The sequence below is a fragment of the Mycetomoellerius zeteki genome, unplaced genomic scaffold (genome assembly GCF_001594055.1).
Source record: "Mycetomoellerius zeteki isolate Tzet28-1 unplaced genomic scaffold, Tzet1.0 scaffold145, whole genome shotgun sequence".
NCBI lineage: Eukaryota > Metazoa > Arthropoda > Insecta > Hymenoptera > Formicidae > Mycetomoellerius > Mycetomoellerius zeteki.
The window spans coordinates 2,196,215-2,216,309 of NW_017256393.1; the positions used below are offsets into that span (position 1 = coordinate 2,196,215).

Sequence of the window (20,095 nt, forward strand, 5' to 3'; positions counted from 1 at the left end):
AGTAGGTATCTATCATCGATTTAGTGTACAAATCTCATTGTATCATACCTTGTGTCGTAATGTCATTGCGCAGCGATGATCGACAGCGCTCGGACTTATTACGTGCTATTCGTATTGTGAGAATAAAATTTTAATAAAAAAGAAAGAGTCTTTTTATTAAAGAGGAAGCAATTGATAATAAACGCCTATTCTCAGAAAAGAAATGATTTGCACAGTGGAGCAGCTAGTTAACGTTGTCCGTCTGTGGTACATAAGGTACTGGACTCTAATTGACTGATCTTTAATTCATACTTGTCTTTATTTTATTGTTGATCCCTCCTGTCATGTCCTGGAGCAATCTGTATGTTTGAATTGTCATAAATATTTTTCAGTTCAATGTTGATACGTTTTAAATTATACGAATGACTGATGTGTCCTGGGAAAAACTGTTGCACATCGTTTCTTTATCACAGTTATCAGTTTTCGCTGTTGAAAACTTTAGATCTAATTCTTATTTTTTTAATATTCAAGATATTTCATTTAATTGAAAGTTACATAATTTATTTAATGAATGCAACAATTAAATATATAGAGTCAAATTTATCATTTGTCTGGCATGTAACAATAAGCGTTTTAATGTAATAACATTATAAATTCGAAACATTAACAATTGTATTCACAAAAGAATGACTTACTTCTACAATACAAGAATAGTTTTAATACTTATCGCAACATTTTTAGACCTAACACCTATCAGCGATAGTGAGCTTACCGAGAGGACAGAACGCCGCAAAAGAGGAAGATCAACATAAGAGACAAAACAAAATCAAATATTCGCGTTTTTCATGTCTACAAATGTTGCATGTTACAACCTTAACATAGTGATTTTACTAATAACTAGTACGCAGAGCTAAACTGAACTGAACTCAAACTGAATTATTAATAACTAGCACGCAGAATGTACTCGACCTGAATTACTATTTAACATTCGCTTACAAGAGATATATGACACATTACCATCAGCGATCGTCAACGCGTTCTGCAACAATGTAAAAAGAACGACCAATTTTCATGTCATCAGTCGAGATTAGCGAAGTTAGGACATCATATTTTTAATTTTTATTGTAAAAAATGCGGAATTCTTTTTTATTTTTATATATAAGGAACTGTAAAACTATTATATGAAAAGTGCTTATACTAGAACGACTTTTTTTTAAATATTAATTATACTGTGAAGTTAAATTAGCACGACATTCTACTAATAACAGAAATACTGGCAGTTTCAATAGCATTTTTCGTAGTTTATAGTTCCTTGGTGAAATAAAAAGTTTCACATTTATCCTGTACACTAAAAAATAAAATAGAAAATATATCATGCTAACTTCGCAAATCTAGCACGACACTAAAGCACAAAAAAGAATAAATATTAACAACTGCATCCAGTACGAAACTTGAAAATTGTCATCTTGATCTTCTTATGATTTTGTATTCTACCTAAGTAGAAGACTTATATCAGTATCGATAACTTTTCTCAAGTATGGAACCATCTAATTAAGTGTGTAGAAAATTCAACAAAAAAAAACTTTTTTATGGAAGTATCTGATAATATCTGTCTAATGTCTAGAGATCCACGTAATTATTATTTCGATTCGTATTTATTCAGAAAAGCAAGGGTTTTACTGTAAGGGATTATTAATTTAACTTTATAAAAAAAAATTGAGAATTTATAAAAAAAATATGTAATTGTGACTTACTCTTCGTGAAGGATTGTGATGCGATAGATTATTGGAGATACAACGTAGAATCTTCACAAGTTTCTGACGAAAACCACGCGTCATCCAACAATAGACCACGGGATTCAAAGCACTGTTTGCATGTCCCAAAAATAGGAAGTACTTCAGTGTGTCATTTGTTGACGGTGATGGACCTGTAAATAAAGTGTATAAGAAATTGATTAAAATTAATTAATCCGTACTTGATGTGAAAAAGATTGCATTTTTATTATTTTAAACTAGGTTATTTTTATTATTATATATATAGATTCTTATTACAAAATTTACTTGGAGATCGTAGTCGGAGAAATCACCAAAAATAGGAAATGTGTCAAGTACTTACAATTGATATTTTAGTTACAAAATATAAAAATATTGCAAGATCTTGCACTTACCAATAACGTCGAGATCAATCAAAAATTTAGCAATATTGTAGGGCATCCAGCACAGAGCGAATAGTATAGCGAGGAATAGTAATATCGATGCAACTCGTTTTCTGTCATGTCGTAATTTGGAGCTCTATGAATAAAAGATATCAGCGTATCTAGAATAGATTCCGCAAATTTTCGGAATTCGGCTGCGTTTTTAGGAAAATTCTTAAATTATTGCTAATAGTTTAATTACAGAATTTGAAATCTCTCATTGATCTGACCTGCCGCGAACTGGCGCTATCCCTGTTATCGCAATCGAAGGGTGGCTTTTTAGACCAAAGAGTGAAGCCAATCATCGAGTAGGCCAGTAATACAACAAGACCTAAACACACAATAAAAAAACACAAAGAAAAAAAACAAAGACCAGTAATTTTATTAAGTACGTGTTCCAATCATGTGCTTGTGAAAAGGTAAACGTATAAAATTTTCTAAAAAATAATGTAATATTGTTCTTGTTTAATAAAAGTAACAAGTTAATATTAGTTCAATCGCCTTTACTCAGAAAGTATTGTGTACGGAAGTAACTGATGAAATAATAACATACGTACATATATAAGCAAGCACCTGCTTTATGTGTAAAGTCAAATTTAAATTTAGATTGTAGATTATTAAGATTTATGTATGGCAATATGAATGTAAGAATTTGTATGCATGTTTGTTATGAAAAAATTATATAAAGAGGAGGTTCTTGTAATACCATAGGGCAACAATAAATATTTATCTATATATTTAAACTTACATGGAATAGCGGTAGAGAATACGAAGTGTATGCTCCCGAAGACGTCTCGTTTAATTCCTAATGACGTAAAATCCTCTATACACATATTGAAACCTGGTGGTATTGGCGAGATGCTATTGTGTGTAAAATTCTCGCTTGCCAAGTCCAGAGCCTTGTTGATGACTTCCGTCATTGGATTCTGGAGTCTCGTCTACGTAAAAAGAATGATCATTCGCTTATGTTATATATGTATATAAAAAGTGTATATATGAAATAGATGTAACGGTCTTTACTTCATTATTAGTTTCCACAATTTGACAATTAATCAGCACAGACTCGGTATCAAAAGACTTACCGCTCCGTAGATTGTAATTAAAAAAGCCAAAGATGCCAGCCAAATTGATATGATAACGAGAATAATATTCTTATGACTACATATATAGCGGAGAATCATGGGATTTCTTATAGCCAGGTATCTATCGATGCTCATAGCCATAATAGTGTATATTGAGGCAGTAACACCTACACCTGTTACACGCACGAGTGATTATGCAATTAGAAAATTTATAAATGTAATAAAAAATATTATATATTTTTTATATCGCGCACACACACACACACACACACACACACACATTTCCATTCAAATCGGATAATTATTTATATTTATAATTTTTTTTATACATATGTAAAGTGTTATACAGAAAATATACACAAGTACAGTAAGTGATCAAATAATCAACAATATTATTCACATAATAAAATTAAATAACATAAAAATACATACAAATGATAAGTGCGATTAGACTGGATTATCAATTATTGAGAGCTTTGTAAAAATTCTTACTTTGCAGATAAGAAGTTAATTTGCACAGGAATTCACTGTGATTCCATGACATCGATATTTCCTGACTGATTGTCATTGGCATGCATATTGTGGCAACCAATAAATCAGCCATGGACAAATTAATCACAAAATAATTTGTAACGCTGTAAGAAATTGTATCTTTTACACATCTAATTTTACACATATAAGCAAAGTCTGTCTTTTTTCTGCGATTTATTTATGTATGTATAAATTTAAATATATTAATAAAATCTAAAACTCGATTATATTTTTTATTAATATTTTATAAATGAAAAATTATTGTTTATTTTATGGTCGTATTTTTGTTCCGTCAATTTAATGAATATCCTCGGAAGACTCGAAATAGCAGCACATAAGATTTCTGTTTGTTTTGGTACGAAATTGATATAATGCTTCGTAACCATATATTCAAATTTTCAGAAGTTTATTAAATTATTTTTAATGATCACCAAATCACTGAATTTATATATATTAAAAGTATTTTTATTAAACATAGTTTAGTCAATGAAATTTAACAGGATACTCGTGTTGCGTTTGATAAAAACAATCTTCACCAAGAGATAGCTCTTATTCCGATTGCGGGGAAGATTATTGCTCTAATGAAAAATATATTCTGGTGCAGTATTCGTAACTGTTCAGGTATTTCACGAAGCGCTGCATATATCCGTCACTTATTTCCGGCTTATATACGCAATGTATTATGCAAATAAACTATCCGCAATGCATTCATAATGGACGAACGTATGTAACAGCTGCGGCTGCTGTTGGTAGTAGGTCTTCGATTATTTTTCAACCAAAAATTCGTGCTCCCACACAAAGTACTACTGAAATCGCGTAAGATCACAATGAGCCATCGGAAAAGCCATCTCCTGCCGTCTGCTCTTCGAATTTGTTATTCAGTGAATTCGGTTATCGGTGCTGCATTGTTTGTTTCATATCGGGGATGTGAATCTGATCCCATATATGATAAAGATTTATAGTATGGTTTGTTGGCACTTAATTTTTAAATTTTTTGTTTTTCGAAAAATTTAAAACTACAACAACCCGAAAAACTATTAAAAATTCAACATAGCACAATATAATTCAATTAATAAAGATATAAAATTTGAAAGAGAGAGATGCGGATATTAATTCTTGTTTTACCTATTCTTTACAAACATCAGATATTAGATAATTCGTAATTAGAGTACTCTAAATTTAATTAAAAGCTTTGCATAATTACTTACCTCTTTAAATGATATTTGCAGACTACAATTATCACAAAAATGTTAGCTATCACACCGACTAATACAGTTGGTATATAGAGAATAATCAGCAGGTAATCCTTATTGCTTCCATGAAAAGAATTGTAAAAATCCCATAATATCTTGACCGTAATGTCATTCTTCGATGACAAAGTCTTGTTCTCCATCATTGTGATCTTCGTGCGATCTTATTATACTGGATCCTGAGTCAACCAAGATCAAAAACCTAATCGTATAAAAATATTAAAATAGAAAGTAACAGTGGTAATATAAATAATCGAGAACACAAAAAAGTCGAGATTTTTCAACACGGGTTTCCGAACGACAAAAGTCTGCTCTAACGACTTTTTTCCGAGTGTGAGGAATGAGTTTCCGCTGTGATACCGTAGTTTGTTACAGCAGCAGCGACGTACAAGCCGAGAATCTTGCAGTTGCGCACAATGTGGTCCAACTTCTCACAGTTCCGACACTTTGCAGAATCTTTTATTGGCATCAAGCTGCACGCGAGGAAAGGGTTCACGGTAGTAACACATGGAGTGTTACCACCATCGGCGTCGCGGCATCGGTTTGAATCATGGTCGGAACAGACGCGTGCACGAAATTATTTAGTGATAGTTTTATTTCTCTTAGGCGTTTGTATTGAATTTCAGGTGATGACTATATTCGACGATGTTCGTTTAATTATGAAGCTTGGAAATATCCACTTGATATTCAGTTTCATTGATGCTTCCTTTCATTAATCTATAATTCATGTCTTTTTTACCTAAAACATACTTTATCCAGGATACATTCTGGGGATATCCTTGACTGTTCAAAGGATATACGGATATCCTCTGGATATCCTAAGGACTTCCCCTGGAGATCTGTGCTGTTAGGTATTTATACTTTTCAACAAACGGTATTATAAGATAATATTATAAAAAGAATTAATTCAAATAAAAATTTAAACTTATATTTTTTGCAATATATGTATATATATATGTCATAATTATTATTTAATATAAATAAATTAATAGATACAGATTTTTATTCTTTAGTTTATAGGTAACAAAATGCAAATAAAATTTTATTTGAAATAATCTTTCCTAAATTATAATCTTAGACATTTTCTAATCTATAAGTTTTATTTTCTAAAATTTCTTATAAAATTAATTTTGTTTATATGCTGTAGGTAGAATGTAGGAAACATTATTTTTCCTTCCTTATAATTTTTCTAAATATGTACGTATTAAATGAATCTGCTTTTTTATTTGCTCTTATCAAAAGCAATCGTTAAATTGAAGTGACAAATTTTTGTTGATTTTATGATAAACTTTAAAATAAATTCTTCATCTCGGCATAAATTTTAAACATAAGCAACGAGATTGCTGTAAACGATTTATATAATTCAATGCCATGAATACCATTGAGATTAAAATCTCAAATGTATAGATATAATATCTTAGGTATATAAGCCACATAATATGTTACATAAGTGGCAACTTACGATATTCGTTAAGAAAGCGTCAATAAAATTGTAAAGAAACATCCTCGAATACAAATGCAAAAAAGTTTTTCAACCAGAGATAGATATGCGCATTGATAAATCTGTTGCTTCTACTGTTTCTAAAACATTTGGGCAAAATTTTACATTTTTTTCATATACATATATCATTTAAAATTACGTTCTTTGTATTTAGCTTAATTATAGTCTAGTAACCGAGAAAGTATACTTATCAAAAATCAACTTCTTACACGGAGAGAAAAAATTTGCTATGATCGCTAATCCTTTGCCGTAATGGCAAATTCCATTTGCGAATATAGGGATCGCAAAATGGTGTAACAAATAAAATTTGTCGATTTATATTTGTTAACCCAGCAATCAAGATTTGCTGCAGTTGCAATAAAAATAAAATATATTTGTTAAATAAGCAAAAGATATATAATTGCATATAATATTTGGAGATAAAGATTAAGATGAGATTAAATTAATTAATTAAAATAAAGAAGAATAGAATTCATTCTTTTTATTTTATTACTACATGTATATTAACAGAATTCGCAATGTGTGAAACATAAAACATTTTTACAATTATGAAGTATAATACTTATGAGATATAATACTTTTGAGTCTTTCACAGGTCTTTACGTCAGAGATGCCAGAAGATTTGCAGGTTATCGCCATGTTATTATATTCATTGCTAATGCCATCGTTTCATGAACCTTGTTGTTCACTTCATCATGGCGAGGAGCGCGTATCAACGTAAAATTGAAATGCAAAACATGGGCAAATATACGTTAAATTGTAACAATTACAATTATATTTATAGTAACAAACACAAATTAATACGCAATTTTTTTTATTCGCTACAAAACATTATTTGTATCAAATGCAAAATATTTGTTAAATATACAAATTTGTTTGCTATAAACAGCAAAGAAATTTGACAAACACATTTTGCATTCCTTTTTGCGTTTATAGCAAATCTTTTTTCTCCTACGTATTAATTATAAAAATATACTTAACATGTGCATATTTTTAATTTTCAATAAAATTTTTATTTATTACCGTTACATTCTATTACTATATATAACAAAATCCACAACATATGATTTAGTTTAATTAACTATTATAATTATCTAATATAGTTAACTGTGATTCACACTTACTTGAAGTATTGTTTTCTTATGTGTGTAATTTAATTCTGATAGAATATAAAGAAGCTAGCTTCTCAAATTTTGTTTAGAAAGTATGTGGAAATAAAAAAGGAAGGAAAATGAAACAACATATCAAAATATCAAGTAACATTGTTTTCTTATTTTACAGATAATAATTTATTACTTTTTTGCATATAAATATACAAATTTAACATCTGATTCCAATCTTCGTTGTTCATAAGGAATAAAAAAATAAAATTATATATGAAATGTGCGAACATTATATTTGGCACGAGATTAAATTATGTTTTTTCATTTAGAAATTGCTCGGTTTCACGCGTTGAATTTTCATGCAAATAGAATGATAATATGTTTTTTTATCATTCAACAAAGCTAGAATGCAAGAAATGGAAAGAACTCTTTCGTAACTTAAAAAATATATATATATATTTATTGTTAATTTGAAGAAAAAAGTATTTAACTTAAAATATTTTATTTAAAGTTTACGCTCATTAGGAATGATTTTAAAGACAGTTTAAACACAATTTTTGAAAATTCAAGATTTGCGCTTTCAGTCTATATAATCAAATTTCTTGTTATTGCTATAAATTATAAATAATAATGTCTTTAGGTGTAATATATTTTAAAGCAGTTTCTCAATCATGTCGTTATGAAGCAATGCTTGAATTTAATTATAATTTTTAACTTGATTTTCAATGTGTTGATGTCCACTGTCTTTTTCTTGCTCGCATCTTAGCGCTATTTGATGCGTGATTAACGCGTAATTAATTTTTATATTTTATAGATAGAATTTAGATTTGTGCTATAAATTTTATGCGTATGATATATAATTTTCTATCAGATACAAAAATCAACTATAATTCTAGCTGGAGCAGCAAAATATTTTTTTGCGTGTATGTCATAGTATTAAAATAAAAGATATTTTTTGTTCTATTTCATTTTAAGAGTGATTGAAAACATTTCCTAGAATTAAAATCGATATTTGTGTTTTTTAATTAATTGAACCGTTAAGAACTATAAAAAAATATTTTGAATAATAGTTTTATGGCTTTTAATGATTGTCATATTTTACAATAATTGTACATCATCGAAAGGAACAGTATTCGATATTGAAAAAAAAAATTATTTTTTTAAGATCCGTTATGCTTACTTGTTGGTTTGTATAGCCGTATTCGATCTGTAAAAAAGTGCTGTTTATTATAGCGACTACATACAACCCGAAATGGATATTCTGTTACGAATGTCTTGTCTCTCTCCATGTAATTATCTTCGTAATATGTAATGTCAAAAATTAATCAAATGAGAGAGATACAAACTATTTTTTCAATTATATATCCTTTTATCTATTTAATTATATATATTTACCTTTTGCACAATATGCAGAACTTTGTGGCTTTTCTTCTCGACTCCACAGCACGTATTCCACAGCCGATTTGTAAACCGAAAAATGAGGACGTAATTAGCAGAATGTAATTAGCACGATCGATCGAGTTGATGTAGCACATTGAGAACTCTTTGAGATTACCGCTAAACATTAGCGGTATGAAGGATTACCAGATACGTAGTTATACCAGAAGCTATCTGCGAAAGTAACGAATGAAAAATTTATCTAGGTATGAAGAATCTTCGAAATAATTTTGAGCAGCGACGGATTAAATAAAACACAAACCGCAACAATTTCGGATTTTAAAATCTTTATATTATTCTTACCGAAAGAAGCAATGGAAGATCGATGCGTATGATTCCATAAGAGGCAAAGAAGTGTACTTGCTGTAGCTGGAAATAGGTAACAGCTTCTACACAACAATCCTGTAATTATTTAAAAAATTATTTTAATTAATATTTAATAAGAAAGATTAGTTGTCTAGAATCTGGAATAAAACGTTAATTAAATAAATAAATGACGTATTTTATAAAAGATTCAAATTAAAGTTAACTAAATTAGCAAAACTTTTATTTTTACCTGCATAAAATTTCTCTTAACAAGAATGGCGGACGATGGCGTAAAGGCGATCTTGCCAACACGATTAGCCTTTGAAAAAAAAAACAAGAGATAAGCTTGTCACATGGCGAGAGACCTTTCCTGCTCGAGAATAAATTAACGTACTTGGGTTGCAGTTATATGACAAATGATGGTAATGATCAGCAGATTTGTCACACAAGCAGACACCAGTAAAATTTCTCTCGCTATTAACAAAGGTTGTAAGATCGCGCCATTATTGATCGTATAGATGCGTGTAAGTGTATTGAAGGACATACAAAAGATCCATAGTAAAAGCTGTATCGAGTACACGGAGTTTATCATCTCGGTCGCATTGGTGAGACACGAGTGCAACCACCACACTTCCTGCAAATGAAACTGCTTGTCGGAGCGATCCACCACCATGATTTTGCCATCTGATTAAACATACAACAAACATCGCATGTGATTATTCTTGAACGTTAATTAGAGACAATTTGATTGTATTTAAAGAATTATTAATTATGTACATTAAGTCCTACTTATATGTGTAAAAAAATCTTATTAAATATGTAAATCTTATTAAAGATTGCAGTGTTGCAATCATATAGCTGCGTTTAATAAATTCCTTTGATTAAAATAAAAATCGGAGCATAAGTCAAATGTAATGGAAGAGTAATATAGAAGTGTAAACGAAGCTTCTATTGCTCTCCCATTGCATTTGACTTATACGCTCCGATTTTTATTTCCACCAGGGTCTGTTCACATAAAAAATGAATTTAATAAATATATACGGAAGTTATTTTTTATATCAAATGTCTCTTAAAAATAACATTTCTTTAATTTTACTTGACATTAATTAAATTTATTTCCGTTATTTTATCGAAGATGTTATTCGCATTTAAAATAAGCGATAAGTCAGTCATTTATTTTTCAGAGTTTCGATCCTCAGAGCTATCCTGTCTTCATCGGTTGAACTGCGTGGGAAAGCAGACATGTTGGTATGCAGACAGTAAACATTGAATATCAGGTAAACGGCGAACGTGTTTCAATAAAACATTAAAATTAAAAAAATTTGCAAGAGTAAAATAATTAGAGAGTTAGAAAGCATTAGAAAATATTAACTCTACATTATTAAATTTTTTTAAAAGGAAAAAGATAATGGGTCGATTTAAATCGCGGTAAACAAACCTTTTTTTCTTAACAAATTCTTTTTCTTTACATTTCCACGATCTTGTGTGTAAATTGTGATTAGTAGTTAAAAATTGTTAGGAATACAACAAAGTTGCAAATTAAAAAATAATGATATAAGTGATATAAGAATGATATCAGCAAATTATTGACGCATTAGTAAACGCTATATAGACATATCATTTTTTGCAATTAATCTACCTCCGGGCAGCAGCAACAATTCACAAAGACGATGATATCTCTCGTACAGAAGAGATGACAGGCTGGCGAATGTTATTAATTGCATCGTTAGCGTTGTGTTAACAATAGCGTAAGTTATACCGTTAAACACAGAATCTTTGGGCTCCACGCTACGAATGAAAATTACGAATAATAGTGCAGTCGTACGATAAAATCAATCATGAAACAAAATGAATTTGCGAAATAATGATACTACATTATTAATATCGATCTTGTTTCTATTTTTCTAATGATTAATATCTTTACTTTCGTATTTATTACTACAATTCATATTTTTTAAAGTGATTACATATAATAAATGTTTACAAATTACTCCGATATAAATTGATTTGATATAATCATATGCTTTTTTTATATTGTTGTATACTAAAGTTATTAATAATATTATAAATGTATATAGTTATCAATATTAGCGTTTAAAATAAATTCTTTTATTTGAAATATATTTTAAAATTTATATAATGAAACTCGTTCTTTCGTATTGTTATCACACGTGTCATATCATTCTTGTTATAATATGTTCTAAAGACTATAATTCTCATAGTATCGATATGTTTAGAGAAGTAAGACAAGATTTTTTTACATTAAAAATACAAGAAGTATAAAGGCTCGAGTGATGTACAATCAAATGAGTGAAAAGAAAAGCCTATAAAATCCGACATAGATTTTTCATGTGTAAAAAATATATTTATTAATAAAAATCTAGACGTTTCGATCACATTATTTTGGTCATCTTCAACTGACGCAATATAAACTGTACGCTGTTAAAATGAATCGCTTGGTAAATTTACAATAATAAAGATGTTTCCAAATTTAAAATCTTGAAACTGTCATAGTGTTTGTTTGAATACTATGTACATGAGTCAATCGATAAAATGATATCATTAATATCGGTTGTACATACTTTAGTATGAGAATAACGTATGCATTACGAAGATCCATTACCAGTCATTGTACAAGAAAAAATGTGTTTTTACATTAAGTTATACCATCTTAACAATAATTAAAATCTATGAAGTTTATAATGTACAGTGCGTATTTTTTTATAGATGACAAAATTTGTCTAATTAATTATTTGTTTAACATGTAGAATATAATCTTTGAAATCTTTTTGTATTAGGATGTAACCGCTTTATATTTACTTTATCAACATCGAGAATGACCTAGCTGATTGTTGGTCGAAACGTATGTTGTATTTTATCACAAACATTATTAAATATTAGCAATTTCAATCTAGCTTTTGCTCTTTACACCTTTATATTTATTATAATGTTGTAAAGATATTATAATTAAATAAATTTGTTAAAAATTGTAATAAGAATTATGTATTATTATATATTATTCTTTTTTGATATCTGCTTACATAAAATTTGTTAATACTCACCAGAACGTTATATATCCGACTATTGTCCAAAACGATAACATAACAAAGACCAATGACCAACAAACATAACGTATCATGTGAGGATGTTTAGGCTCCTTATATTTTGTTGTACGATCGAAAATGCGTAAATGCGAAAGTGCAGCTCGTATCTTCCAGTTATACCAATATGTCATCACGATGTCACTTAAAACGCAGCTATACGAGAGACCTGTCCTCACCACGGTGAGCATCAGCAGCCTCGGTCCAATCATGTTGTCCCAGCGGAGCATGTAAAAATTTGCGATACAGAGACTAACGTAAAAGAGTGCAAACAGAACCGAGTAAATAGTGCCGTACTTCATCATCATAATGTCGTCCTCCGTAACAAGAAAAAGTCCACATCCAAACAGTCTCGCAATATGCAAAAGAGGTCGTATGTCACTCAGAAACACCATTTCCTATTATCGATCCTGACGCTCGAAAATAAAAAAGAACAAGAAAAAATAAGAAAAGTCCACGTTGAAATCTTCTTTGATTCTCTTATTAACTATTTGATTATTCCTCTTATTCTTCTTTTTTTTTAATGATTTTTTTAAGAGCCATATAAAACGAAAAATTGCAGTGCCGAGTCCGATAATCACAACACATTCTTCCTATTTTATTCAAGAAAAAAATTTCTCTATTTTTTTTAATTCTAACGCTCAATAATAGAAAAATAGAGAATACTCTCCTAAGTTCTTCTACTTAGCCGCTCCAATAGTGATGTCAGTAAGATAAATGGAAAGCTTGCTGAGCGCATGGCCTTCCCAATGCTTATCACACCCCACGTTATTAATTTGCCATCATGATAGAGTAAATGTTATCGTAATGAACAATTAACACTTGTCTTGCTCAAAAATTTCACGATGTGACAAACTGTCGTTCACCACCGACTACCTTCTATCCATCACGATTACAATTTCCTGAGTTACCGCTGCCTATTTACAGAGAAGGAAAAAAATCGACGCAGTCACGAAGGGTTTCAGCGAGCACACTCCGAGCATCGTACTTATCATGACATTATAGATGCCTTCCAGTGACACAAGTTGATACAAATATTATTCTATTTTTCTTTGTATTTCATGAGTAACAAAGACAGATTGATATTTGTGTTACTAAATGGAAGGCATCCTCGCTGATAATCGCGATACAGAGATTAGATATTATTAATTAAGATGTTAATTAGATGTTAAATGCTTCACTATTAACAAGCCACAACACGAAAAAATTACTCCTAAATGATTAGAACGAAACATAAATAAAGGGAATTTGTACTCGAAGAGAATGTCTTGAATTACAAATAAGTTACAAACAAATGCTACCATCTCTTTTTTATAAAAAGATATAAAATTAAAGAGATATAGTTTTTTTTAAATATGAAATAGGGATAAAACTCGCGTGAATATCGTGCGTAAAAAACAATTTTAATCACAGATAAGACTTGGCCGTGCGATAATACGCAGAGGAAGGTTTTACACATATATATACTTACACATATACATTTTATATATTGTATATAAAAATTATTATGCACATAGCATTGTAACCAGTGATGGGTAAGATACTCTTAAAATTTATCTAGATACAGATATAGATACACAGATTAAAATATATATGTATAGATACAGATATCAGATACTTTAAAAGTATCTTCAGATACGTTAATGTTATAGAATTTTACTATACTAGCAACAATAAAGCTGCTTTTTTTCTGCGGAATGGAATCAATCGACAATCATACATAAAATGAAATTATGACTATGCTGAGGAAATGTATCTAAAAAATGTATCTGAAAATCTGTTCAGATTTGTTGTCAGCTGTGTTTTTTTATCTAGATATAGATACAAATATTCGAATTTGAATATATCTCAGATACAGGTTAGATACACAAAATATATTTACTATACATGTATGTAGATACATGTATAGAGATACTACCCAACACTGATTGCAACTTAATATACAGGGTGTATTTGAAATAATACACTACTGAAATAGTACACTAATCATATAGTGCTATTCCTAATAAAAAACTGAGTCGAAAATAAACAATTTTTATCTCTGCAGTTTTTCTGTAAAATTGATAGTATTTGAGTAAAAAATTATTGAAAACCAATATTCACACAGCAATTTTTTGTAATTAATATCTTGTTAACTATTGCGAAAATTGCAAAATGCTAAAGAACTTTTCGACTCAGTTTTTTATTAGGAATAGCACTGTATGATTAGTATACATTATTTTAGATACACCCTGTGATAGATGTGAGAAATGGAAATTCCAGACTACAATGACGTAGCACAAACAGAAATATCAGTTTTTCTCCATCTGTGATACGTGGCATAAATCAACATTTACATGAAATGAAAAGTATAGGATAACAGCAATGTAGATCATTAGCGCTTAAAAGCCAATAGAAATGATTAATCGATCTGCACGTATATATATTTCAACGATTATATATATACATATATGTATAATCGTTGAAATATACATATATAAGACTTACGAAGAGAAAAAGAAGAAAGATCAAAATATGAATTAGTAACGATAATATTGCCTTTTACAAAGAAAATGTGACATTATCTTACTTAATGATATTGACAAAGCTCTTCAACAGAAAAAAAGCAAATTAATAAAATTCTACATTGTGTGGTGAGCACACATTAAAGATACTAGAGTAGATAAAAGTCTACCTTCATTTTAGATGACCCTAGCTTTCGCATTTTCGCATTATAACGATTATCTGATCGGTCATATGTAACAATAACACACATGTAAATAAAAAAGATATTATCACGGTGAGATAAGCTTCTATACGTATTCGGGAGAAATTCTGAAATCGTTATATCATTCGATAAGAAAAAAAAAAGATCAATGATGTATCCTCCTTTATATCGACAAAAGACAACAGACTTATTTAATAAAATTTATCTTCATTCTTTGAATTTCTAATCTAAAATCTAAATGTCATTCGCTAATAAAAAATTTAAACTTTCAATAAATATAGTGCAAAGTTTAAATATAAAAAGATTAATGTGAAATAATAATAAATTTATTAACTTGTTTTGAACCAATAAATTTCATTGCAATTTCTGTTGTGATAAATTTTTTTAACATATGTACTAAAGATTTAGTAACAACTTGATCTTTTATACAAATTCTCAACATATTATGCTGAAACAATATTTGAAGATATAATTGCACTTATAATCAATTCCATTTATTCGTTTTCAATAAATAATTACAAATAAATATATCATACACAATAATTTAAAATTATTAAATATTAAAATTTTGCTCACCATATTATATTCGATAAAAGTTATTATTAAAAATGTTGGGTATGCAGCCCCATTTTGTAATAACTCAGTAGTCAAAGGCTACTTGTTAAAAGTATTTCCTCGAAATGCTGAACGTCGCGTCGTGCTTTATGGGCGAAAACTGTTGGCGAAAGATGTTGGGGAAACGGTATGAAAAATTGGACGCCTGCAACAGCAAATTCTTTTCTCGCATGCGTTATTTCGACATGTAATGTAAGAAATCTATTTGTTGATGCCTTTAAAATAATTAATTTTAATTATATTGTTGAAATTTAAGAGTAATACGAATACAGGTGTTCAAATATAGGTGGAAATTGTTGAAATATGTCGGACCAATCAAAATGCAGTTTTCAGCTGTCGCGACTCTGATTAGAGGGTCTCTAATCTCGGCCGCTCGACGTACATTAATAATAAGCGAGCGGTTTACCCCCAAAAAGTCGCTTGGAAAATGATTGGATTCGATTTCTTATATTATTCTGCGGAAAAGCATATATATACACTTTATTTTTTTAAGTGGTCGTTGAAAAGTTATAAACAATTTTTTAAACAGAAAATTGTTTATAACTTTTCAACGACCACTTAAAAAAATAAAGTGTATATAGAGGAAAGTGGGCGAATTGTGCGCATCTAAGGGATATTTGTTTTCCTAGGATGGTTTTCTAAGTTCAAAGTGATATAAGTATGGAAATAGAAACTATAAACATTCTTCTACCATTACGTATTCTTATATTGAACAGATTTTCATTCAATAAGGTTGTATTTGGCAAAAAGAAAAAAAACGAAAAAGTGAAAAAATTTCTCGCGCGCCAGATAATTGTGCGTATGGATTAGGTAATTGTGCGCAAAGCAAAAATTGTAGGAAATGAACGAATTATGTAATGTTGATTAAGAAATCATAAAATATATTTATAACATTGTAATATAAATATATATTAATATATATTTAGCAAAAATACAAAACTAACCTCTAATACGTAATACTAATGCCCATATTTAGCAAAAATACAAAACTAACTTATAATAATAATGCACATAGACTTTGACAAAATAAAGAAAGAAAATACAAAGTGGAAATATTAGTCCAAACAAAAATCGCATATGTAATTTTCAGCATTATCAGCTCCACTGCATTCTTTGTGGATCCATTCAGAATACAGGCAGCACCGAAATCAGAGTTTTTTGTCTCTTCCGGCTTTTCCGCAAATGGTGCACTGTTCATTAGGAGGAAACAAATTGTCCGTGTTGATGTCAGAACTCGTCGACTTTTCGCTTTTCAAAACTTTAATCTTCATCCTCTTCTTCGATTCTATCTTTGATTTCAAATTCTTCTTAGTTCCGCTGTCTGCTTTTTTCTTCAACCTCTCTATTTTTTTCCTCACAACATCTATTTTCTTCTCTTTTGCCTGTTCCAATTTTCTTTTTTGTGGACTAGCAGTCAAAATTTCAGATTGCATTTTTGTATGAGAATATCGTATCTTTGCATTTCTCGAGGGAACTGGTGCGAAGTCTGCAATAGTGAATTTTGAAGTTGAAGCACTCGGGATTGAATCTAAAGGATCTGATATAGAATCGTTTGGAGCAGAAAACGCTATAGTTTCACGATCAGCAGAATTATCCCCTTCATTAAAATCAACATTTTCATTTGGTTCGAAAATTTCAGAAAGTGCTTCAAGAACGAGTTCTTGACCAGCATTGTCCGGAGTAAAATTGTCTTCGTTAAATTTGTCGGGGTTTAAAGGCCAAATTCCAGCTGATGAAAAACCAGAAATTCCTTTTTCCATTGTAGCTACCTTAAGGAATGCCTTATTCAATAATTCTGCGAAGTTATATTCGGTGATTTTCTCATAAACATTCGTACTTAAGAATAATTCATATTCCCGATAAAGAGCAATTTTCAACGGACCTAAGAAAGTCAGATCAAGAGGCTGAGTTTTATGAGACGTGTGAGGGGGAAGAGTGACAACAGTGATAAAATTGGCTTTGCAAAATTCAAAAGCTGTAAGAGAAATGTGGCTTGTGTGATTATCCAATATAAGAAGCACCGGGTTATCATGAGTTGGTTTCACGTGGTTCTTAAAATGCAGCAACCACTTCATGTAGAGATGCTCATTGGTCCACCCATTTTTGGAACAATCATAAATTGCTCCTATGGGTCCGTTTCTTTGAAGCTGGGAAGTCATGTGAGCTCTTGGATAAATTAACATGGGTGGAATATAATATCCTGCAGCATTTACACAAAAAACTGCAGTAATTGTCCGTCCTCTTTCTCCTGAAGTCACTGCTCCGACTTTTTTAGCACCCTTCTGGGCATAAATTTTTGGACATTTTTTTTGCACCGTAGTGATACCAGTTTCGTCCATGTTGTAAATTTGATTCGGCTTAAATTTAAATGTTTGAAAGACTTCATTCAAGTTATTAAAAAACTGTATAATAAAATCTTTATTGAATGCAGTAATTCTATTAAGGCTGGTGCCTTCTGATTGTCTTAATGAAATGCATGGGTGTCGCTTGAGAAAAAGATAAAGCCAATCTTTCCCAGCTAACTTTAATGTTGTATTAAAAAAATGGTTAATTTTATTAGCTTCTGCAAATTCGTAAGCAAGTCTGCGAAGCTCAAGAGGCGTGATTCCGTAATATAGCTTTGCAAGATTAATTATGTGATCTGCCAACTGTGCTTCTTCTTCAATCGTAAAAGTAGGCTTACATCCTAATGGTACATGTTCCAGCGAATTCAATTTCATCCGTTTTCGAAGCGTAGACTCAGGAATACCATATCTACGGCTAGCGTCTCTGATTTTGAGTTTACGACCGCATGTTATTGATCGTATCGCTCCTTTTAATTGAGCTTCAGTCCAATTATTTTTATCCGTCTTTCTCTCGTATTTACGAGGCATCTAAAATAATCTAAAAAAGGCAAAAAAAACAAAAAAATTAGTATAATGAAACTATTTAACTTAACAAGTTAAAAGTTAAACGACTCCTTTAATTAATACACAATATTATTTTAATTAATTTTTTAATACACAATTTTTTAGTTGTGTATAAAAAAATTAGTGCTAGTCATAAGTTGCTTTCCGTTTACCCTATACCGATTCTCAGATAATTTTCATTTGTGACGTCATAACTCAAATGAATGCGCGTTTCTTTTGCATTCTGACAAGTGAAATTCAACTGAGTTTTTACATATAATCTGCACAAGATCGAAACTGTGTGCTTTAGTGAGTCTCGTAAACTCACTTCAAAGTGGGATTATAAACCTGTGTTAACATGTGATAATTTTTTACACAAGTGACGTCATAATCTGAGTGTAAAATAGCTCACTTCAAACTCAGTTTCACTTGTGTGTATAACTTGAAAGCAGCTATATAGTCTATGGAAGATGGGTAATTGTGCGCATTTCAAAACGCCTGCACACAGTTGCCCGCCGCGACCTGATTCAATATGAAATACGATTACTTCAACATTTCTTAATCATTAAAACTTAAATAACAGCTAGAAAGGTGCACATAATAACGTACTTTAATAACGTATGCAACTTTAAACCAACAAATTAAAAATACGGAATTACCACCTTATTTTCTGAATGCCGAAATAACAAGAAAAGGTATGTTTTCACTTTTTTGTCTTTCACTACTTATCAACATACTTACGTCATCTTTTGTGGTTATAACTTAAGAGGACGACCTCCTGCAAAAATCCTGTAAAAATTTCACCACGGTGATGTCTCCATCTATTGGAAAAGTACCAAACCAGGATGCGCCTTAACGACATTCTTGCGACAAAGTTTCCTGCGACACTACTACTCGCGACATGCGACACAGCCTGTGCGACTATTGTAGACGAGGCTGAAGGTGTATGACGTACAGTGAGCTCTATAACATAATGGAGCGCGCCTTCCCTATACTAAACTTCCCTATAGAAAACCGCGGCCCAATGGAAAAAAGGAAGGCAAACAATATTGGTATTTCTGACTCTTTTCTACTTGTGATAGTAAAACAGCATTAGCTTAATCAGCGAATCCCTGACAAAGAAAACAATACTAACTATGCATTAGAGTGTCCTTAGGTTTGTTCGCGTCGCATGCTCCAACATGTTCCAATATGCTCCTACCATAGTTCTTATTCACTCCAGAGTGCTTGATAGAGTGAATAGGAGCTATGGTAAAGCTGGAATCAAACTACGCATTGAAGATTGGCTGCATTCAGCGGACTCAACAGTTGAGTGAGCGTTCGCTGCTATTGACGTATTCTTCTAGATCTAAAATTATGATTGGATGATCTAAAAGAATACACCAATAACAGCGAGCGCTC

The 20,095-nt window shown here is 30.5% G+C and overlaps 2 protein-coding genes across 3 annotated transcripts; both read right to left on the minus strand.

The window, feature by feature from the left end:
- Nucleotides 1-1,351: 1,351 nt before the first annotated feature.
- Nucleotides 1,352-12,879, minus strand: LOC108731919 (gustatory receptor 10). The gene is made up of 14 exons (XM_018462476.1): nucleotides 12,446-12,879; nucleotides 11,023-11,171; nucleotides 9,778-10,067; nucleotides 9,634-9,702; nucleotides 9,381-9,479; nucleotides 9,204-9,251; nucleotides 4,995-5,188; nucleotides 3,748-3,890; nucleotides 3,256-3,428; nucleotides 2,922-3,111; nucleotides 2,404-2,504; nucleotides 2,147-2,270; nucleotides 1,734-1,906; nucleotides 1,352-1,381 (listed from the first exon to the last, which is right to left on the minus strand). The coding sequence occupies exons 1-14, from the start codon at nucleotides 12,877-12,879 to the stop codon at nucleotides 1,352-1,354; spliced, it is 2,217 nt and encodes a 738-aa protein (XP_018317978.1).
- A 3,958-nt stretch (nucleotides 12,880-16,837) lies between these two features.
- On the minus strand, nucleotides 16,838-19,492 carry LOC108731967 (tigger transposable element-derived protein 6-like). Of its 2 annotated transcripts, none has more exons than XM_018462536.1 (2): nucleotides 19,436-19,492; nucleotides 16,838-18,689 (listed from the first exon to the last, which is right to left on the minus strand). In XM_018462536.1, the coding sequence occupies exon 2, from the start codon at nucleotides 18,677-18,679 to the stop codon at nucleotides 16,955-16,957; it is 1,725 nt and encodes a 574-aa protein (XP_018318038.1). In that variant the 5' UTR covers nucleotides 18,680-18,689; nucleotides 19,436-19,492; the 3' UTR covers nucleotides 16,838-16,954. The 2 variants fall into 2 exon arrangements, with proteins under 2 accessions (XP_018318038.1, XP_018318037.1); XM_018462535.1 differs by lacking the exon at nucleotides 19,436-19,492 and adding an exon at nucleotides 18,868-19,379.
- Between the last annotated feature and the right edge of the window lie 603 nt (nucleotides 19,493-20,095).

What these genes read in the sequence shown, in the direction of transcription:
- LOC108731919 (XM_018462476.1), bottom strand. Translation starts at nt 12,879, where the DNA reads ATGGTGTTTCTGAGTGACATACGACCTCTTTTGCATATTGCGAGACTG. An exon ending in TTAAGAGAAATTTTATGCAG is followed by an intron (nt 9,480 to 9,633) that starts GTAAAAATAAAA and finishes AAATAATTACAG; the next exon opens with GATTGTTGTGTAGAAGCTGT. An exon ending in TGCAAATATCATTTAAAGAG is followed by an intron (nt 3,891 to 4,994) that starts GTAAGTAATTAT and finishes AATTTCTTACAG; the next exon opens with CGTTACAAATTATTTTGTGA.
- LOC108731967 (XM_018462536.1), bottom strand. Translation starts at nt 18,679, where the DNA reads ATGCCTCGTAAATACGAGAGAAAGACGGATAAAAATAATTGGACTGAA.